This window comes from Rhincodon typus, chromosome 13 (assembly GCF_021869965.1).
Source record: "Rhincodon typus isolate 14 chromosome 13, sRhiTyp1.1, whole genome shotgun sequence".
In the NCBI taxonomy this organism is placed as follows: domain Eukaryota; kingdom Metazoa; phylum Chordata; class Chondrichthyes; order Orectolobiformes; family Rhincodontidae; genus Rhincodon; species Rhincodon typus.
The window spans coordinates 9450561-9473748 of record NC_063344.1 but is presented as its reverse complement, the minus strand read 5'-3'; the positions used below and the strand labels follow the sequence as shown (position 1 = coordinate 9473748).

Here is a 23188-nt window from a genome sequence, read left to right as displayed (position 1 = left end):
CTCAAAGTGACTGCAGAGGGGCCAGCACTGTCTCACACCTACCTCTGGAATGTAAAAACCAAAAGAACTGCGGATGCTGTAAATCAGGAACAAAAGCAAAGTTGCTGGAAAAGCTCAGCAGGTCTGGCAGCATCTGTGAAGGTAAAAACAGAGTTAATGTTTCGGGTCCAGTGACCCTTTCCGAAACGTTAACTCTTTTTTTTCCTTCGCGGATGCTGCCAGACCTGCTGAGCTTTTTCATCAACTTCGTTTTTGTATCTATGGAATGTGCCTATCCAAAGGAAGTCTGGAGAAAAATGTAGTGGTTTTGTTGAGGTTCGTCCCAAGCAGCTCTGTGACACAGGACTCTGTGTTCTATGGTCTGTTCCCTGGGATGCACCCCAAAACAAATATCAGCTGCGCCTGGAGGACCATTAACACGGTGAAAGACATTCTTTGGTCTGCCTGAAACCTGCTGGTCTTCCAGTTGAAAGAGCTGACCCTGACTGAGTGTTGCAGACTGGCACATCCCAAGGTACAGGACTACATGCTAAGGGATGCAATAAAGCTTGGGGCAGCTGCAACCAAGGTGCAGTGGGGAAGGGCTACTGTGTAAGGTCCTTCTACCAAAGCAAAACAGGGAGCCCATTCAGTAACGGGACCCTGCTGATGCCTCAGCTGAATGCCAAAGGGTTAATTACAAATGTATAGAAAAGCGAAGGCCAATGTTTATTTTATTCTCTGTAAGTAAAGACAGTATAGATCAGAATGGCTTCATTTACTGTGTATGTACATAAAGATTTCCTTCTATGAATAAAGTATATTTTTGCAATAAATTTTTTAAAAATGCCCAGAGGACAGTTAAAAGTCAACCACGTTGTTGTGGGTCTGGAGTCACACGTACGGATTACAGATTTACTTCCCTAAAGGATATTAGTGAACCTGGTGGGGTTTCCTGACAATCAAACAATGATTTCATGGTCATCATTCAATTTATTTGCAGATTATTAATTAATTCAGATTCTGCAGTCTCCTATGAGTAGGATTTGAAACTGGGCCCCGCAACATTACCTGGAACTCTGGATTAATTGTCTTAGTGATAAAGCCATCATTTTTTTTTTAGCTGGACAAAAATATTCACGGTCTACAACTGACCTATTTTTATGTGCTTTGGAAAATCAAATCAAATAATCTACTTGACCTCACTTTTCTCTTGCACATATTTTCAAATGTACAGTAATTCTGGGAGATTCTGTCAGATGATCATAGCATTCCGCTCGTTTTTGTTTCCTTAATTGTTTTGAATGGGATGTTGAGAGGAGTGGTTTTATCAATCTCTAAATCAACCAGCTAATCTAAGGAAGTATGTATTATGTTCATTATCTTGCTGTGGGTATGGGTGGATGTTTTTTTATCTACTCTTTCTTGAGACATTTGATGATGTCTTAATCAAATGGCTAATTCTTTGAATTTGTGTTTCAGTTGCATGTGATTGAAAGAATTGGTTAGTATAATACCATTTGAATTGGAGCAGGAGTCTGCTGTTTGGCCCATCGAGCCTGCTCCACCATTCAATAGGATCATGGCTGATCCAACTCCTCCTATCCACTTTCCAGCCCTTTTCCCATAATCCTCTTCCTTTGCTGATCAAAGTCCATCTATCTCAGCCTTAAATGTACACACGGACTCTGTCCTCACAGCTCTCTGTGGCAAGGAGTTCTAAAGATTTTCAACCTGCAGAAGAAATTCCTCCTCATCTCAGTCTTAAATTGGGGGTGTCCCTTAATTCTGAGACTACGCTCTCAGGTCCTAGATCCTCCCATGATGCAAAACATCCTCTCGGCATTTATACCCTGTCAGGCTCCTTAAGAATCCTGTAAAGATTCATTAAATTAATCGTTGGTACAGCTTTAGAAAAACAACTAGTAAGCAGAGTTGAAAAGATTTATGAAAAGAGAGGATCAATGTGGAAAGACACTACTTCAATTCTGCAACTGGACTGATGGCTTCTTTATCAACTGAGTGGAGGCAGGCCTTAAACAGGATCAAAGAATTGTTTCGGTGCAGAAGTAGGCCATTAGACCCATCGTGTCTTCTTTCCTATGAACTGTTACTGGAACTGTTCCTCTGAGTAGCCCTGTCATCAGACACAAAAGCAGTCTGAGAGAACAGCTGAGCCAGCTTATACGTGACGTAGTAGCTTTTGTGTTTATTCCTTGGACATTTTGAAAGATGGTCAGTATTATTTAGAAAATACTTTCTTCATGTAACACGCAACTGTGATCATAGAGAAATGGAAGTTACATATGCAGGCTCCAGTGCTCTGAAATATATCACTTGACTATTATCAGTTAGATTACAGAGTTCTGTTTCTCCACTATCTGCAAAAGCTCAGCTGACTGAACACTTTTTGCACTGCTTCACTTTGTTTTTGCATTTAGGCAAATAAAACTATAGTTCTGTATCTGATCACAAGCAAGAAGAATCACATAGTGTTGGGGATTTTTGTTGTTCATAAATTAGCACTGGTGAATATCTATGAAGTTACATATCAACGCCTTGGTGGTACAAGTCTTGAAGAAGTTAAAAAAAGTAAAGATTTCAAACACATCTTTAAATCAAGTAGACCAGTTTCGGTTTTGCCACCAGTTGTATTCATTTACAAATGGGCCACATTGCTAGATTTTTCCTTTGGGTGAATGGGCTGACATTTCACTATCTCCTTATTGTTTTTATAAATCACCTTGCTCAGGCATGTCTTCAAGGCAGGTGGGACCTGAGCCTGGACTTTCTGCCCAAGTGCTAAGGGCACTACCACAGTGCAAAAGAGCATAATAGCTCCTCATTTGTTGACTAAAGTAGGCAAGCTCTTTGGTCTAAAGTAATTACGTGACCACTAATGATTGAGCTCTGATACCCTTTTGATTTGCACTTGGTTGCTGCTGAATTTAAAAACTGTTCCATCTTGGCTCAGGTTTGATACCCTCAGTATTCCCAAGCTAATCAAGATATTGAAAACATTTGGGCAATGTGTGCTTCCCTGGAAGAAGCATATGCACTAGGACTGAATTTGAGAAGGGACAATGATCTGAACGGGCTCACTTGCCATCTTCGAACTTGGTGATCCGGCATATAGAGTTAGGAATTGCCCACTGGTGATGAGAGTATTGATCTTGTCCATAACTGGGCTTTTGAGTTACTGAAATTGCTGGAGAAACACAGTAAGTCTGGCAGCATCCGTGGAGAGAAAACAGAGTTAGCATTTTGAGTCCAGTGCCCTTCTTCACATCTGCAGAAGGGTTACTGTACATGACGTTAATTCTGTCTTATGCCAACCCTACTGGGGTTTTCCAGAAATTTCTGGTTTTCTTCCAGACTTCTAGCATCCACAATTCTTTGTTTTATTTTGTTTTACGTTTTGAGTTACTGTGCTGGTTGAACTTTGCTGAACAGCATTTATATTGCTACTTGGGAGAAGGGTTGTGCTTTTAAACCAAAAAGATAATTTCTGTGTCTATCAGTGGATTGAACTTTTGACCCTGTTTCCAGATCTTGATGCGAGGTCATCATTAATCATTCGCTAATGAGTACGATTGTCCACACAGAATAACAGTCCTTTCAACCCAGACTGCACTGGGCCTCACCTCGAGGCCAGGAGTCCAAGTCCATGCTGAGGCTATGATACTGCATTGGCTTTCCCCCTGGACATTGCCGATGCTGCCTCAGAATGGGAGGTAAAAAGAAAATAAAAGTGCAATATGGGAGATTTAAATAAAAGAAACGGACGGAGTGGACAAGCTCCAGCTCAGGAGACCCACTCCACTGCCGTCTTGGAGACAAGTAATATACCTTTGCTGATAGGCATAATCAAAGAAAGGTTACAGCATAGATACACTGTAGTTGAACAGCTTCAGCTCATTTGTGTCCTGGGCTCTTTAATAATGTGGACCCTTGCTCACACAACATTGTAAATATAAGCACCATTCATTCATTAACTTGCAACTATATTTATTTGAGTTTACTTTAGGCTTCTCTTTAAACAATTACCTGTTTTACTGCAACTACTTTATTTTTGTTTCAGAAATGGGTATTTTTGACCAAATTTTGTTTTCTGTCTGAGAAAGGACAGATCAACTACCATATCTGGTATCCCAAGGTAAGAATTAAATATAGAAAAGCCGCAGAATTTCAGATAATTGAAGAAAAAGATGGAATGTGTTCAGGTGTCCTGATAAAAAAGATTGAAAAATTAATAGCCCTGTTCATGGACAGTGTCGTGTGTTGTCTGGACACTACTAACATTTGTTGAGGATATCTTGCATTAAATAATTTAATTGTTAGAAATTAATTCAATCTTTTAAATTTACCTTCTATATAAATTTTGAATTTAATTCCACGTTTAGTAAGTGATGTGATGAACAGAATTGTGTCGCTGAATGTTGGAAGTTGTTGGAATGCTTCAGTGAATTTCTCTCTTATTTGCGCCTCTCCCGTATTTGTGAAGAATCGCTAGGTTATAGCCTGGTACCACCCTTTTGTCCTTTAACTGGAAATTTATCAGTACATAGTTATGCTCTAAATCCTGAAATCTGGATCCAGTTGGTAAAAGAATGGTGCTAATTAAACAGACTCTGATAAAGGAAGAAACAATATCAACTATTATTATTTATAAAGCACTTTTAACATAAAATATTCTTCCTGTACTTCACAGAATCGTTATAAAACAAAATTAAACAGCAAACCACAAAAGGAGATACTAGAGCATTTGGCCAAAAGTTCAATGAAGGATTAGTTTTAAGGAACGTGTTAAAGGAAGTAACAGAGTTAGGTGGAAAGGTTTGGGAGGAAAAGATGCAAAGTTTAGGATTTGGGTATCTGAAGGCACAGCATCAATTGTGTAACAATTTAAAATTAAGAATGCTTATGAGGTCAGAATTATAAAAATGCAGACATATGAGGGCTGTGAGACTGCAGGAGATAATAGAGATAGGGAACTCTGAGGCCATGGACAGAGTTGAAAACCAGAATAAGAACTTTTAACATGGAGATATTGCAGAACCCAATCTTCGTGATCTATGCTATGTAAGGTAAACATATCGGGAAACATTTAGACCATGATATATTGCAAGTGATATTTGACCCAAGAAGCCTTCTGAAGTTTGTACATCATGGTGGCAACAGGAGAGTACTAGAAGCTAAAGGTGACAGCTAGTTAGTGGCAGATAGTTCATGCTAAAGGCTTAAAAGGTAAACGGCAGCAGTGATCTCATCTACCTGAGTTCAAAGCTGAAGTTTACAAATAAGTCTAAAGTGCCACAATCTGGAGAAGAATTACTTATTTACTTAATCTGACATTTATTTCCGATCTTAATTTAAAGAAAATTCAGCAACATAGCTAATTGGATTTTAAAAAATGGTTTCAAAGATGCTGAAGCACAGCTCCAAGCTATTAAAGTGCCCCTGGTGTGAAATATTGAAGAAAATGCATTTTTTAAAAAAAATCATTATAAAGGCCTTACCTATGTCCAGACATTGGTTGATTATGCCTTCTTGCTTCTTGGCAATGGAGCAAAAATTCAAAAAAACATGATGTCACAATTTTTTGGCATAATTGCCACCATGAGCGCAACCTGAAAAGCAACAAACAAGAAATAAAGAGAAGTTTTCAATAATATCTTAAAACAAGAAAAACAGTATAGTACAACATGTATTTTTTATTTTACCTTTTTTTAGAGAGCATAATAAAGCTGGAAAGCAAGCATCTGAGCATGGATTAGTACTCCTTGAACGTTCTGTCAGAATTGTAGTTATTTAAAGAAAGAATCAATCTTTACATTCTGCATCAAAGAAAACTGACAATGAGAAAGAGCCAGTCAAACTTCTTTTTGTTAGGAACAGTAAAATCCTCTGGTATTCCTGATAATGACAGCAAAGATCTGGCAAATTTGAGAGTTTAGAAGATCAACTAAATGTTTGAGTCAACTTCAGATTGTATAGGCTTTAGTTCATGTTATAGCAACAGCAGCCAGGTGAAACAATCAACAAACTCGCATCAGATTTTGATGCAAAGGTACAGAATATGACTCACCAAAGCTAACCTAGCAGAAATGCTTTTGGAACTGGTTACTGGCTCTACACCAGTAAATCCTTCCAAAAAGAGCTTCCAACTAATATGTCATTGACACGCTGCTAAAAGAAGGACATAAATTCAAGCCTGTCAGCAACATCTACAAATGTGATTTGTCTGATCAGCCAAGATAGTGTCCATCACTTTGTGAAAAGTAAGTTCTGCTCTATAAGGCTAAAATGTGCAGGAAAAGTAATTGCCCACAGAAGCCCAAAGTATAAAACAATGCTCCACAGCAGCATTTGAATAGTCAACCAAAGAGCAATATCATGGGCATTTCAAAAGTTTCAACCATGGCTCGTAAGCATATCAATGTAGTCCAGGAGCTATCTGCATTGTCACAGCCTACAGACTCTAGTCATTATAACTTGTGGTCGGTTTGACACACCACATGGAACAAATCCAAGACATCAAGTAGAACATGCCCGCCAATGTTAGTGTCACTTGATTTGAATAGAGCATAAAATTGAACAAGTTATAAAACAGGCATTGCACTGCATCCAATCCTGTCTGATACCCAAGGTTCAGGTTAAATTTGCCCTCTAACTGCTAGTTTGTTTGGTCCTTTTATTTTTCTCTTCAATCCTGATCAATTTTCTGCTTTAGAGAACAATTATTTTGAGAATGAATATACCAAATAAGATGGGAAACATAGGTCAAAAAGGCAATCGAGACTCTCAAAATATTTCCTTGCAGTAGTATATAGATTCAAGTGGAAGGCTGACATCAAACTGGTGTGTAGTGGCACAGACAGAAGGAATGAAGAATCCCAAAGAAAACTGCATTCTCTTCAATATTTTCATAAAGTCGTAGAGTCATAAGCATGGAAACAGACGCTTCCATCCAACCAGGATGCCGAACATGATCCCAAACTAAGCTAGTCCCTCCTGGCCCATATCCCACCAAACCTTTCCTATACAGATATCCATCCAAATGTCTTTTAAACTTTGTAATTGTACCTACATCCACCACTTCATCAGGAAGTTCATTCCACGATCCAACCACCCTCTGTGTAAAATATTTGACTCTTTTTGTTTATTTACAAAGTATGAACAAGCTTGTTGGACTCAAAATGGCTCAGAGTGATTACAGGGTCATATATGCAGAAACTTCTGACACCGCCCGCCTTACCCACCAAACCCCACCCAAATTGTATGTACATTCCAACTAGAGCTTGGAGACAAACCCTCATCCTGCACTCCATTCTGGATGAAGGAAAACAACAAAATTCATTATATTAAAATGGGGCTATTGCTTTTACAATTGCCTCATAATCTTGCAACAGAAGCTCTTTGAAGTAAAGCTGTGCCATTAATTTAATGACCTTTTGATTGGTTGCCCCAAGATGGGCAATTATCGTCTGAAATGCCTGCCTTTGTTACTGACTGAAGTCAGAGCTTGTTGAATTGTTTAAATATACAATCTAAGTTAGTTACTTTTGACTTCCAGAGGGAGAGCAAGACTCTAGGCTGAGATGGTAGCCTACCTCAGTCCATCCATCTCCGTATTCAAGTTGCTGGATGGAAAGAGATCTACACTTTGCCTTCAAGAAGAAAACAAATACTGTTTCTGGTTAATTATGGTAGCTATTATTGGCTGCTGACCTCTGGGAATTTGTAACTCACATGCACTGATTTTTAATATTTCTGAATTTACCAGAATTTGTCATTTACAATGTATTTCTTCTCTTCTCCTGCTTTCCTTAATTTGTTGAGATTTTTAAAATTCATTCACTGGTTGGGGGAATCTCTGACTAGGCCAGCATTTATTGCCCATCCCTAATTTCCCAGAGGGAGGTTAAGAGTCAACCACATTGCTGTTGGTCTGGAATCCCATGAAGGCCAGATCAGGTAAGGATTGCAGGCTCCTTCCCTAAAGGACATTAGTGAACTAGATGGGTTTTTCCCCTGACAACCGGCAATGGATTCATAATCATCAATCCAGATTTTTATTGAATTCCATATTCCAACATCTGCTGTGGTGGGATTTGAGCTTGGGCCACCAGAACATTACCTGGGTCTCAGAGTCCAGGGATAATACCACTAGTCCCTGTTGTGTGTATGTGAGTGTGGCTGAAGTGACAAAGCAATTCCCCCATGTCTTGGATAACAAGGTGTAGAGCCGGATGAACACAGCAGGCCAAGCAGCATTAGAGGAGCAGGAAATTTCTGAAGAAGAGTCTAGGCCCGAAACGTCAGCCCTCCTGCTCCTCTGATGCTGCTTGGCCTGCTGTGTTCATCCAGCTCTACACCTTGTTATCTCAGATTCTCCAGCATCTGCAGTTCCTACTAACTCCCCCATGTCTTGATTGTTTTCATAAACTTCAGCTTCACCTTAAAGCATTTTTTTGTGGGTTTATTTCAAAGGTTAGGATCCAAAAACCAGGGTTTGGGAAACTCCCTTCAGCCTACTTCAGTAAGGGCTAGGAGTAAAAAAGGAAAGGAGTTCATCAGCCAATGCCTTACTGTGTCATATTTGAGAGTGGAAAAGCAATCATAATTAAATTCATCCCACTTTCCAGTTTGTCTGTGACAGAATGTTTAGAATTCAAGGATAATGGAAGATCACAGACTAGAAGTGTTAACTCTTTCCCTCTTCATGAAGATTGCCAGATCTGCTGAGTCTTTCCAGCACTTACTGTTCTCATTTTAGAATGGAAAGAATGTCACTGAATAGAATTTAAGGACATGCAGAAAACACTAAGAACCATTAACTGTAATATAGAGAGAATTGAGATGTTTATCTGATTTGGGTTTGCAACAATATCTAAAAGTCCTCTTTTGAAAGTGTGATTCAGAATGGTAGAACTGTAATTGACCTCCTGATTCCAAAGTTCACCAACACTGCTCAGTTTACACTGCAAGGAGGTGCATGAAAGAAGCCAAGAATGATTTATATTTTTGGTAATCACTTTGATATCATTATTAGATATTACATAATTGTGCTGCACATGTATGCACCACCTTATACCCTTAAGATATTTGGTTTAACTATGGAGTATCCTGAAAATAGTAACTTTAAATATTTTCATAATATTATACATTTGAATGCTTTTGTATACCCCTGCTAGGCAAAACATATTGTGAATTTGCTGTTTTATTATGACGAGATGACCCAATGGCCCTCTGTGTATAAGAACAGCTCAAAGGTAGGTCTGTCAACTTGGCTAAATAAGTACTATATAAATAATTGTACAAATACATGAAATAGCTAATAATATGGAGTGTTTCAGGAACTAATAGTTCAGTCAAATGAACAATTTTCATTTGAGAACACCTCACAACTAAGTCACAATGCATGTTAGATCTTCTCTGCAGTTCATTGGATACAGTTTGCCTCATCTGCCTTGTTGGAACTGCTAGTGAGGGATACTGCCCTCCCTGACCATTCTAATTTAATGAATATGACCACAAAGACCGTTCAGCTTTCTAATCATAATTTCTGGTGTTTCCAATGCCATGGAGTCCACTATATTCATCGGTATTGCATACCATTTTAGCAGGAACCAAATGCAGAAACCATTACTACAGCCATTTAAGCTAGCCGTTGTGGCCACAAACATTTACCAGCATTTTACCACATGCCAAAAACATTAAGTACACATACACATGTTCTGTGAATGAGTGTTATGACTATGTGGCTGGAATTATTATTTACATTTTAATTCCTAATCAAAAATGCAACTAACCCTCATGCCTACTGCGTTAGACACCATTGTCCTGCAATCTAATGTTTGTATCATACATGTACACATGTAGGGGTGGCGCGGTGGCTCAGTGGTTAGCACTGCTGCCTCACAGTGCCAGGGACCCAGGTTCGATTCCACCCTTGGGTGACTGTCTGTGTGGAGTTTGCACGTTCTCCCTGTGCCTGCGTGGGTTTCCTTTGGGTGCTCTGGTTTCCTCCCACAGTCCAAAGATGTGCAGGCTAGGTGGATTGGCCATGCTAAATTGCCCATGGTGTTCAGGGATGGGTCTGGGTGGGATGCTCTGAGGGTCAGTGTGGACTTGTTGGGCCAAAGGGCCTGTTTCCACACTGTAGGGATTCTACCTTGTTGAAATTTCTTTTTGCTGAAATAGTTTAGTCTTGCTATAGGTATTCCCATCAAGGCTTATGTTACTAGCTGATTGCAGAATATCAGTGGTGCAACTTCACATATTGTTTGTCATGCCTGTGGAACTTTCTCCTGGACAGTACCATTGTTTGATACTTTGCTGGCATATTTGCCTATGATAAGCAATAGATGAGCCTCCATTACCCACTCACGTGGTTCCTGTTCAAGTCTGAACCAAAACAATTTTGTGCGGAACGCAATTAACCTTGACAATGTAGAAATAATTGGAGAAGGATCATGAACTGATATTTCCCCTCCATAGCTCAGGAACTAATATTTTAGTAAAATGAACAAAAGCTGAGGCCAACTCTAATATCTGCAATGCGGCTCCAATTAAAGCAGCCAACTCACCATATTCCAGAAATTGATCCAGGAATTTCCCTATCCCTATGGCTCAGTTTACCTATAAGATACCACACTTAACCAGACAACTGGAATAGCACTGTTAGATTTACAGGGTCACTGTTGGTAATTTGTATTTGGCTCTGAATTCATACCCAGAAAAAAAAACCTCTGATAATGTACAATTAATTCTGGAAAGTGTTTATTCAGGACTGCTGGAGTAAAGAAGCAGTGGCTGCCAATGGAAATAATCAACTGTTGAACCTCACTCAAACTTTTCTGTTATCTGGCTGCCAGGTATGTATGGTATTTGTATCTGTGCACTTGCACTGACTAAAGTGACAGTGATACCCTGAGGGGAAAAAAGCAACATTTTTGTATTTTGTTCTCCTTGGGCTCAAAAGACATACTGTATCTAGAAAGTTAGGCAGCAGGCAAAGGCACACTGTAGTTAGATAGCCGTAGAAAAAAACAACAAATAGAATCCAATGGATCAAGATAAAGGGTCTGCCTGTTAGTGAAAGGGAGGTGAAGGAATATATTGCCAGTAAGATTGTAATGAGTAAAAAGAAATGATGAGGAATTACAACAAATCCAAAATTTCCACAAGCTCTACACAGTTCATTTCTAACTTATTATTCAAACCAGAAGAATTATGGTTATCTATTAATGGGGAGTGAATGAGAGCAGAGAGGTAAACATGGTGACCATAAAATACACTTTAAGATGATTGAGCAAAGCATAGATATAACAAATATGAGATTGGAGAAGAGCTAAGAATAGAATTTGTGAAAATAAAATATATAACCATATTGGCAAACAATGTGGAACAGCAACTGAAAACGAAACAAAAATATACAGTATTCCATTAAAAGAACAGATTCTACACTAATGAGAAATATTGGTGAATAAACCCTTACGGGAAAAAGTGAAGGAGTGGAATACAATAAGTATGTGGAAAGTAGGAGAAAGCATGAAAAGGAAGAAAGTGAAGACACTGGGGAGAATAAAAAAATTAGGAAGGAATAGCAGAACAATGCAACTAAATTAATAAGGAAAAAAAGAACAAACTGATGAAATATTCTGGAGGCATATGTATATAAAATAAGTAGAGATGAGAATAATCAATGGAGAACAAAAATCTCAGGCAGTGATTATGAGGTGGCAGAAATAATAAATAATTACTTTGCTTCAGTACTAAGCAAGGAGACAAAATCAGGTGAACATAATGTAATGAAATTGAGTTTTATATATATGTTATCTTAATATTGTTTACTTTAAGTTTGGATTTTTGGAATTCTAAGTGAAACATGGGTTTGTCTGTGAGTTTAGAGTTAACAAGTAGTTTTTAAAACTATAATACCCATAATTCCAAGTGAATGGAAATTACTCAGAGTTCCAAGGGAATTAGCCAGAGGTAAGTGGGGAGAACTTTCCAGACTTTGACTTTTCATTTTGGGTCTATGCTGGAAAGTAATTTGAGAGAGAAGCATCTATCAAACTCAGAAGTGCTGAGAAGTCTTTTGATGGAGGAACATGTGCAAAGTAGCATTCCTGAGAAAAGGGGTTTAATGAAATTATCATGGAATAAGAAGTTATTATTAATCTCCAACCGGAGCTTCAGGATACAATCAGTGGAAAAGAAATGAGAGTAAAGTTTTTGAACTTTAATTTAAAAGAGAAAAATAATTGAAGCTGTATCATAGCTCATAAAGCACTGGAAGCAAGCTAAGAGCGTTGTAATTAAGAAAGAGTTTGTCTACATTTCTCACAGGCTACAGTTCCAGTTGCTGAGAGTAAGCATGCAGGTGCAGCAGGTGGTAAAGAAGGCCAATGTTCTGCTGGTATTCATAGTTGTATAATAAAAGGACAGCAGCAGGGGTGAATTGTTGCAATTACAGAGGGCTTTGGTGAAACCACATCTGGAATATAGTGTACAGCTTTGGTCTTGTCTGTCGAGGGAATGCAGAAGAAGTGTACCCAGGTATGCACAGGCCAATTGCTGCCAACCAGAACTTCCCTTTACAGTTGCAGTATTGGAAGAATTTCCCCAAAGGTGGCTGACAAAGGCAAGTTGTTAATAGGGGCCTGGAGCTCTGATGGATGGGGTGGTGGACTTTCCCCTTTTCCCAGAATCATCAGAGGAGACAGCTATATCAGATCCCGCTAACCTGCTCTGAGATTGACACCTGGATGAATGCAATATCCACAGTTAGGAGGAATGCCCAGCAGTGCAGGAAGAAAGTTGCATTCCGCAAGCAACAGTGCCCCCATCTTCCCTCTGCTACCTCACACTTACTCTAACACTTATACAGCAGCCACCTTCCACCAAATCTTATGGTCAACCACTCTCACTGTTGCATGTGTATGCCTCATTGGCTTAGCATACTGGAATTCAAGGCCTGCTACTCCCAGAGTCACTGCAAAATTGAAACATTTGTTCAAAGTACACAAAGTCTCCAGTTTACCTGTCTGATAGACACAGGTTAACAGAAAACACTGACCAGGTTTCTGTACATAACAATTACTACAATTTCAGATCTGAATTTTCTTACATATAGATAGATTTTAAACACAGTTGAAAAACTACAAACTGTTGTTATATGTTGATATGAGTTAAAATTCTAACCCCTTCTAAAAAAAATATATATATATAAAACACCAAAAATACATTGGTGTTATGGATGGAGGGGAAAAAGAGAGTGCTGAGGAAATAGTTCAATGGTAGCAGTCCTTAAGAATCAGTGGGATGCTCCATTTGGTTCCCAACTTGTTCAGTTCTCTGATCTTTCTTTTTGGGTTCTTTCACTTCTTCACAGGAACCAACGAGTGACAGGTTCATAGGTTGTAAAGCATCCAAATTTACTGGTTAAAAACAACAGCCTACAGCTACTTGCAGGAAAAAACAACTAGTTTTGTTCGCTCCACGTATTTTACCACCAAGAGAGAGAGACAGACTCACCACCAAAAATCTGAGGGCTTCTTACTGTACTGTTCACATCCACAATCTATTGTTTAAGAAGCATCTTGACAGATACGTGAATCAGTAGGGAATAGAGGGATGATCACTGCATAGAGGCAAAAGGTTTTTAGTTTAGCAAGACATCAAGTGTTGGCACAATCTTGGTGGGCTGAAGGGTCTGTTCCTGTGCTGTACTCTTCTTTGTTCTATCTAGCTACTCAAACAGTGAGTTGCCATCAGGCTGATGATCTTTGGCACCCACAAGTGGTCAAAATTACACAAACCAATCAGCAACCTGTGGATGGCTAAATCTCACTTTGTACACCTCCCGTATGCCGTGTCGTCTATTTACACCTTTCCCCACTTCTTGCAAAACACCAGTGTCAATACAAGTGACGATGATTTTCTGTAACTTGCTTTTTAAATATACAGCAGTTCCTTCCTTAGTCCTTTTGTTATAAAACAGTTCTTTCCCAATTCAGTCCATCATCAAAAATAATGTAGAAAGATACAGTCTTTACACTGCATTATCTTCCCTCCACTCTCTTTCACTCACCCCAACATCCTCCAGACTGCTCACCCTGCATGCCCTCTGTGCTGCCTACTCACTCACTTGGGATACCTAACTACTTTTCCCCCACCTGTACCAACACTAACAGCTGTCAGCCACTTTCATCTTGCTCTTAATGATTCCGTTTGTCTTTTCCAGGAGAGAGAGAGCCTTGGTGGGTAGTGGAGTGCCTGAATCAAACTGCTTACTGACCCTATGCGGAGAGAATCCTTGCCTTAGTGGGATAGGACCATGAACAGCCAGTACTGATGCTGAAATATCCACGTTCTGGCAACTGAGTAAGGTTCATTGTCAAGTGCTGTGCTGGTCACCTTCTGTAAATATATTCTCAATATGTTCAAATATTTGCTCCTATTTCACAATTCATTCTCTCTCTTGTCTACTGCAAGCACCAATGGCACCCTGAAGAGACCAGCCTCTCAGCGTATCATCTCCTCCTCCACCTCTGAGGAAGAAGCTGCAGCTCCGGTCAAAGAAGCACAAGCAAGGCCGTCTCCTGCACCCTCCTGCTTAGTGTACTAGAAATGAGAAATGAGATTAGATAATGTCCTTGCCCATATCTTCAATTGTAGACAAGCCCATAGACTTAGTCCCCTTAGAATTTGAGACATGGCCATTTGATTGATGCACATGAAGTGTGTTTGCAGTGTAAGCTGCTGGCACAGACTGTAGGTGTGACATTGACGTAGCATGGTGCCAATCAGAACTATTTCCAACCCCTTGACTGATCACTCCTGACGACCATGTCAAGCTGCCTGAATAATTGTCTGCGCTACAAGGCAAAGCAAGAAAGATGTATGATAACCGTAAATGAGGCAACAAAGCATAAAAGAGACAAGGCAAGATAATGCATGGCAGGGATGCTGTGAGCATCCAAATAGGCTCAAGTGAGTCAGCGCTGAGAGAACAAACTAAGAGCACTGAGATATCTGACCCTCAACACAAAGTGGTCGAGCAGCAACATTGCAATCCAAGGTGTCAGTGCATTCCAAATGCAGCACTGAAGTGGCGAACTGTATTCTGAGTGAGTTGGAGATATGCTATGATGACGTAGTGAGGCTGATGCCAACCTCTTGGGAGAAGGGGTTGTTATAGGTTTTCACTGCCCTTAGACTATGCGTTGACATGTTAGGAACTGCAAGCCAAGATGGAGGTGCAGAGGAACAAAGGACGACTTGAAGCCACCAGGATTCACTTTGCATGTTGGGAATTGTCAATGTCCAGTTTCCCTGCATCATGGAAGAATAAGAAGTTGGCTGAGTCTTGGATCCAACTGTGACTTGAGTTCCCAGTTGTCGTAGAAGGCTGTCAAGATGTTGCTGCTGTTTGCTATAACTTTACTGTGTGACTGGATTTTGATTACTTATTGGAATTAAATCAGTATTATCATCATCTTTGTGTGGAAAATAATTTATGACTCATACATTTACTGCCCCCCCAAAATATCTTGATATACTCAGCTAACAGTTTAAATATAGAATTTACAGCTAATATTTTGCGTGCATTTGCTTAAACAAAGTACTTCATCTGTCACATGAAATGTAACTAATTCTATTCAAGCAATATTTAAGTTGCACATATGCAGTATAATTTGTATGTGGGGACATTTAAAAGTTAAGCTATTGATCCTGCTGATAGGTGTACCTTGTCACCAGGTAGCTCTGGAAAGGGATATGCAATAAGTAAAATTTAGGAATCTTTGATATATGAAATTAAATTTGCATACTTTGTCATTTTCAGTTAGCATTTGCTATGATCCCAGCTGTTGGTAGTGCTGGACAAGTCAGACTTCAGAACGAAATCTGGCTTGATAGACATTTTTTAAGGCAACGCGACGGTCACCAGTTTCAAAACCTCCCCACCCCGGCCTCATCCCATGACCAACCGTCTCCCTCATCCCCACCTCCTTGACCTGACATAACCTGTCCATCTTCTCCCCCACCTATTTGCTCCTCCCACCTCACTGACCAATCCCCACCACTCCCTACCTGCACTCACCTATCACCATCCTGCCTACCTTCCCCAGCCCCACTCCTCTCTCTATTTACTTCAGAGCTCCTTTCCCCCTCCCCCATTTCTGAAGAAGGGTCCCGACTCGAAACGTCAACTTTCCTGCTCCTCTGATGCTGCCTGGCCTGCTGTGCTCCTCCAGTTCCACACTGTGTTATCTCATTTTCTACTGGAGTAACTCTGTTTTCCCTGACTTACTGAGTTTTCTTAAAATAAAGTCCTTTCTAAGTGAAAAGCTATACTTGCTTCTGACCTACTGGTTCCTCTCTGAACTGCTGTAAAATCTTTCAATCACTTAGGGCCCTAAACTCAAATCAATCCTTCATTATTCTGACCCAAGATCAAGCTAAATGGCTTTCAGTTGTTTACTCTACCTGTGGTAAACCACTACAATATAAATAATGTTCCATTAGCCCTCAGTGGGTTTGCAGTCACCCGTTTTCTGATGCATACTGCATTAGGTCATTGTTTATGAATGACTGTGAAACTTTTCTTGGATAGCCATTTGCAAATGCAACCAACACCCATATGTTATTATTTTGAAATAAAAAGCCTGAAAATGATATAGACACCTTTCACCATGCACATTTGGAACTATGGGCAGAATTTTCTCCTCCCTGCAGGTGATGCGGAAGGTAGCAGGAAGGCCAAATAAGTGAGTGGGTTGATGCACTGAGTTCCATTTAAGTACTCATCAGTGTTTGATCCAATGAATGTTCTTGCTAGTGATGGAGAAGAGTTAATTGCCCCTGAAGTTACACACCATCACACTTGGTGCACAGAGCACCATGTGCTCATGCAACATCACAAATTGTAATTTGTGGTTTAGCATTAAATGGACAGTCAAACTCATTTACTGCCCCTCCCAGGATATCTTGATATATTCAGCCAACAGTTTAAATGCAGAATTTACAGCTTGCTATATTTTTCCACTTGTACAGGTGGTTGAAACAAATGGAATAAATTACACAGACTGTCAAAGAAGACTCAATGTTCATTCAGCTAGGGAAAGATGGTGGTTTCTTGCTGTCAGTAATTGTAAGGTATGAATAATTTTCAACACTACTTAATAAACATGAATAAGGTGATAACTGTCATATAAAAACATTAATAATTTAGGTATTTTAACAAATTTTATGTAATCTCATAATGTTAAAATGTCATCTTAATAGATATGATGGAAGAGAGACACACTTTGAAACCTGCATAACAGCACTGCAAAATGTTCAGAGTAATTTGTCAATTTTGTTGACAGGGAATTGGAGGTAAAAATGTTGGAGGAAATTGGGGAATGGTTGAGCAGATGTGGACTGATAGACCTTTTTTCCTCTGTTTTTGTTTGGCAATAAGTCTAATGCTTACTCTATTCTTGTTTCCAAGTTTTTGTTTTAGTTTATGCAGAGTATTGCAGATTCTGATTAAAAAAAAAAATCCAAACTGTTGGTGCAGATATAAGCTGTGAAAATTTTCAAGTCAGTTGGTTCAAATGAAAACAGTACTGCTGCAAGCAGTGGCTATATTTGAAAGGAAATGACTTCTATATTTTCTCAGAAGACAACCATTTCGTAATCCCCATTTCTGTTTTAAGAACTGAAAAGAACAATATAAACCATAGACAATGTAAATTGAAAAAGGACAACATTGCTTTGCTTGGAGCAATTATTGGGTAGCCTTAGTGCAAGTTAAAATAGCCAAGTTAGAAGCAGAACAGTGCATGCACACATAGAACCAACAAGCTTGTTTGCATTGAAGAAACATGAAAAGTCAAGGTGACCATTTAAATCAACACAATTCCAACACAATGGAGGAAAGAACTTTTCTTGTTTAGAATTATGTAGAATAACCAGCACCATAAGAGCTCATTCTGTTCAGGTAATCTGTGCTAGTAATGTACAACATTCCTTCAATGCAAATTTTCAATAGTGATGTTGAATGAATTTCAATAATTCACTGTATTCCTTATCATTCCCTCATTTAACAACCAACAGAGAACATCAACTGGGTGCTAAAGGGTAACTGGGTGCTAAAGGGTGACTGAGTTCTGGTCTTGGTGAACGAGTCCTTGCAAATTGAACTCCAAATATACTCAGAAAGGAGAATAAATGATTTTCTGTGCATATCAATTCCAGTATTGTGAATAAGGCATAAAATTTCTTTTGAACCTTGTCCTGTAACAAATATGAATAGAATAGAATAGAATATCCTTTATTGTCACCTGTACCCCAGTGCAGATGTACAGGAGTACAATGGAAAGTTTTTACAATTGCTGCCTTTAATGATACCATCATAGGTACAAATACCTAGGTACAAATCTTACAGCGTAAAAAAAAAGTGTTGTAACAGAGTAAAAAAGAATAATGATTAGCATGAAACAGTGAAAACGTCCAGAATGATAATAAGTGACCATAAGGATATAAGTTCCAGTCCGTGCCTGTAGGCCCCAAAGCGTGAGGCCACGCCTCCATCCAGGACTCCATCCCCATGCCGGCCTCACTCGCTCCGCTGCTGCTCTGGGAATCGCCCATTAGCTCCGCTGTGGGACTCGGCCCGTGCTTGCTCCGCTCCGCTGCGGGACTCGGCCCGTGCTCGCTCCGCTCCGGCACTCGGCCTGTGCTCACTCCGCTCCGCTGCGGGACTTGGTCTGTGCTCTCTCCACTCCGCTGCGGGACTCGGCCCGTGCTCGGTTTTGCTGCGGGACTCGGCCCGTCCATGGTTCCGCTGTGGGACTCGGCCTGCTTCCTCTGCTCCTTGACTCCACTGTCCAGGTAGGGCAGGGGGGATGATGAGAAAAGCTTTGAGGAGGTGATAAAAAGGGAAAGGGACTGGCAAGCACAGGAGCTCCGACTGGAACGTCCTACTCTGCCGCCATCTTGGAGTGTTGCCCAACATGCTATCCAATACAGGTGGATCAGTGGACATCAGGCTATTAAGAAAGGCTTATTCAGTGTAACTCAATGCACCAAACATTTTGTTTCATGCTCCTGCAAGTTCTGCAATTCAGCTTTTTTAAAACCTTCCCAGCTGGACATGCTTTGTTTCCTCTTCAAATTCCAAATCAGAGGAATGCATTAAGATGAAAAAGACTCCAATTCCAAACCAATGAGCTTATTTCCTGCCATGGTCCTTTTCAATTCTTTTCACTGAAAAGGCCCCTTTTCAAATGCACACACAAAAACAGAAGTTGCTGGAAAAGCTCAGCAGGTCTGGCAGCATCTGTGAAGAAAAAATCAGCGTTAACGTTTTGGGTCTGGTGACCCTTCCTCAGAACTGTTTTGAGGAAAGGTCACTGTTTCAGGTGTAACCTTCCATCATCTGCAATACTCACTCAGGATGCAGCTGGTGAATATCTTGGGATTTTCTTTTCTTCCACCTACCTGCACTAAAATATTGCTGGCATGCTGCTTGATATGTGCCTGACCTGTGTCGTCACAGCCATCAGTATTCACATTATTTTGCAGGTCCTCTAAAAAGCTATGCAGAACACAAGGGGTCCACAAACTACATTTTGAGAATCGCTGCAATAGCCAATTTTGAGAACAAAGGACTCAGGTTGCTTAACTGATATACATTCCAGTGTAATGTGGAAAGAATGCTTTACATTGTAAATTGTGGTAATATCAGAAGTGTAAGTGAATAAGGTCAAATCAAAATTTACAAGTACGAGAACTGATGTCTAAGTTTTCTTTTCCAGCAATGATGTTTGTTGCTTTTTTTAAAGAACGTTTTACAAATTTGATTGCAATTTAATGTTATTAAAAATCAATATTGATACTTTTTTTGTTCTTCGATTCTCAGTTTGGCTCAGTAGGTAACAATCCCACCTCTTAAGTCAAAAATTAAGGGGTTCAAGTTGCACTCCAGTTTGAGCATGTATCTAGGATAGTATTCCAATGCACCATTAAGGTGCTGGATCAGTGAAACTGCTGAACTTTGTAAAAAGCATTACACAATGGACAGCCTACATTCAGAATTACGTTGAAGACCCCAAAGTATTAATTCCAAAGTCTGGTCAATATTTCTTCCATTAACACAAAAACATTGCTTTTAGGAGATCTAACTTGTGGAAAACTGAAGTTGAATCTGCCTTCATGATCTCTTGTACATCAAAACTGTATGTGAAGCAGCATGTAGTGTTTTAAGTCACTGTTTTATCTTGCATTTATACATGTCAGTAAATTAGTATAATTCCTATCTCTTTCCTGAAGAAAGTTGAAAAGTTGTAGATGGGTTATTATTTTTACAATGTCCATATCAATGTTAAACAAATGTATTGTCAAGATTGCACATTACACTTGAATGTTACAAATACCGTTCAAATACAACCTTGAGCCATCCTGTTTACTGTTTTTTTTTGTTATGTGATGTATTTTAATTAGGGTGGAGGAATAACTATGGAATATAGAATTACTATGTCTAATGGGAAAAATTTGTGGAGAAGACATTTTTCTGCCAATGAGATCGGTAAGGATGTTCGGAGATAATAAGAACTGCGGATGCTGGAGTCAGAGATAACACAGTGTAGGGCTGGAGGAACACAGCAGGCCAGGCAGCATCAGAGGAACAGAAAAGCTGACGTTTCGGGTTGGGACCCTTCAGAAATGGGGGAGGGGGAAGGGAGCTGGGAAATAAATAGAGAGAGGAGGGGTGGGGCTGGGGAAGGCAGGTGAGATGGTGATAGGTGAGTGCAGGTAGGCAGTGGTGGGCATTGGTCAGTGAGATGGAAAGACCGGATAGGTGGGAGAGAAGATGGACAGGTTGTGTCAGGTCAGGGAGGCGGGGATGAGAGGGAGAGTTGGACGTGGGATGTGGCCAGGGGTGGGGAGATTTTGAAACTGGTAAGTCCACATTTAGACCATTGGGATGTAGACTCCCGAGGCGGAATATGAGGTGCTGCTCCTCCAGTTTCCGGGTGGCGTCATTGTGACACTGGAGGAGGCCCAGGATGGACATGTCACCCAGGGAGTGGGAGGGTGGAGTTGAAATGGTTCGCGACCAGAAGGTGGTGTTGTTTGTCACAAACAGAGTGCAGGTGCTCTACAAAGCGGTCTCCGAGTCTCCGCTTGGTCTCACCAATGTAGAGGAGGCCACGTCGGGAGCAGTGGATGCAATAGACCACATTGGCGGATGTGCAGATGAACCTCTGTCTGATGTGAAAGGTTTGTTTGGAGCCTTGGATGGAGGTGAGGAGAGGAGATGTAGGGGCAGGTGTAGCACTTCCTGCGGTTGCAGGAAGAGGTGCCAGGGTTGGTGGGGATCGTGTGGAGCAGACGAGGGAGTCGCGGAGAGAGCGGTCCCTACGGAAGGCAGATAGGGGTGAGGTAGGGAAATATACCTTTGGTTGTGGGGTCAGATTGCAGGTGGCGGAAGTGGCGGAGAATGATGCTATGGATGTGGAGGTTGGTGGGGTGATATGTGAGGACCAGGGGGATTCTGTCTTTGTTTTTGTTGGAAGGAGGGAATGTGAGGGCAGAGGTGCGGGAAACGCAAGAGATGCGGTCGAGAGCATTTTTGACCACCGGAGGGTGGAAGTTGCGGTTATTGAAATAAGAGGACATCTGGGATGTTTGGGAGTGGAACGTCTCATCTTGGGAGCGGCGGAGACAGAGGAATTGGGAGTAGGGGATCGCATTCTTGCAGGAAGGTGGGTGAGAGGAGGTGTAGTCTAGGTAGCTGTTAAGTTTGTTAAGAAATGATCAGATTAAACTAAATTGTTTCCCTTTCTTTTCTAGGCATACTTGAAGTGCACATACTTTCAGTATTGTTGTTCTTAATTACACTTGGAGTTTGCATTTGTTTTGCTCGTAAGTCATGTGCTGTTAAAGGCAGAGGTACCTCATGTAGCCTTATGGTAGTAATATAATTTTTTTAAGCTTTCAGCTTCATTTTTAATGTATAGGTCATTTGAAGAAACGACGCCTGCTGCATTCAAGTTTTCAGATGTTAATGGCCTCTGTAGGATCAGAAGGTGAGATAGTAATATGTTGTGTCAGTATAGGTTTATTGCTGTAAATATGAGATCAATGATATGATATTTTAATAACTATTAAGATACCTATTTACTGAGTTTGTTTGCCAGTGACATTTAATCCTTTTCCCATAATAAAAGGAGTCTAACTTTTCTCCCTTCACAACTTTTAATGAAATTTTATACATGTTTAGAATGTGATATAATACTGGTAAAAGTATTAAGTGCCAACTGATCCATATCTATTTTTTAATCACTCATGGGATGTGGGTGTCTAGATTTCTAGCTTAATCTGAATGCCGCTTTGACGTGTAACTAGACACCCTCAATGAATGAACTCATGTGACAAGACAGCACAGAGTGCCAATGCCAGAACACAGCCATGTTTGACTCTATGGTGGTATTTTGATTTGTTCCCCATCATGATGTCATAGGAAGAAGAGATCACATTGAGCAGCTTTGGCAGGTAGGGAGAGGAAATGGAAAGCTCAGCCAGTTCAAAGAAAACAAAGGAGAGAAAACCCTGTCCCTTTGCAGCTGGTTGTCTTCGAATGCAGCAAATATGACCGAACATGCCTGGCCATAGTGGAGCCCCTGAGCCACATCAGGCAATGTTGAGCACAGTTGACCACCAAGACATAGACAACTCTCCTACAAGTTGAAGGCTGCCATTTATGGAGATCATGGGAACCATATTGGTTCTTCAGCAAGAAATGTACTTCTCATAGGTTCTCAAGGGCTTATATAAATTTAAAGAGAAGTTTTCCTTTGCAGCAAAAAATAGTAAAGCAAAATCGCAGAGCTATAGGAAAATCCTGGGAGCAAGGGACGGCATGGTGGCACAGTGATTAGCACTGCTGCCTCACAGTGCCAGGAACCTGGGTTCAATTCCACCCTCGGGCCACTGGCTGTGTGGAGTTTGCACATTCTCCCCGTGTCTGCGTAGGTTTCCTCCCACAGTCCAAAGATGTGCAGACTAGGTGGATTGGCCATGCTAAATTGCCTGTAGTGTTCAGGGATGTGTAGATTAGGTGGTTTATAGAGGGATGGGTTTGGGTGGGTGCTTTGAGGGTCGGTGTGGACTTGTTGGGCCGAAGGGCCTGTTTCCACACTCTAGG

The 23188-nt window shown here is 40.5% G+C and overlaps 1 protein-coding gene across 3 annotated transcripts in view; it reads left to right on the top strand.

Annotated features, from left to right (window-relative positions):
- tmem145 (transmembrane protein 145) overlaps window positions 1-23188 on the top strand; it is a 48850-nt gene that overhangs the window by 2714 nt on the left and 22948 nt on the right. The window contains exons 2-8 of one of the 3 annotated variants that reach the window (XM_048604441.1): window positions 4061-4135; window positions 7556-7688; window positions 9177-9254; window positions 10773-10859; window positions 14234-14373; window positions 17047-17148; window positions 22002-22070. In XM_048604441.1, the coding sequence (XP_048460398.1) occupies window positions 22043-22070 (28 nt within the window). In that variant the 5' untranslated portion in view covers window positions 4061-4135; window positions 7556-7688; window positions 9177-9254; ... (2 more) ...; window positions 17047-17148; window positions 22002-22042. Of the gene's footprint in view, window positions 1-4060; window positions 4136-7555; window positions 7689-9176; window positions 9255-10772; window positions 10860-14233; window positions 14374-14484; window positions 15522-17046; window positions 17149-19563; window positions 19622-22001; window positions 22071-23188 lie in introns of those variants that run through there. The other 2 variants (XR_007263528.1, XR_007263527.1) reach the window with 2 other exon arrangements.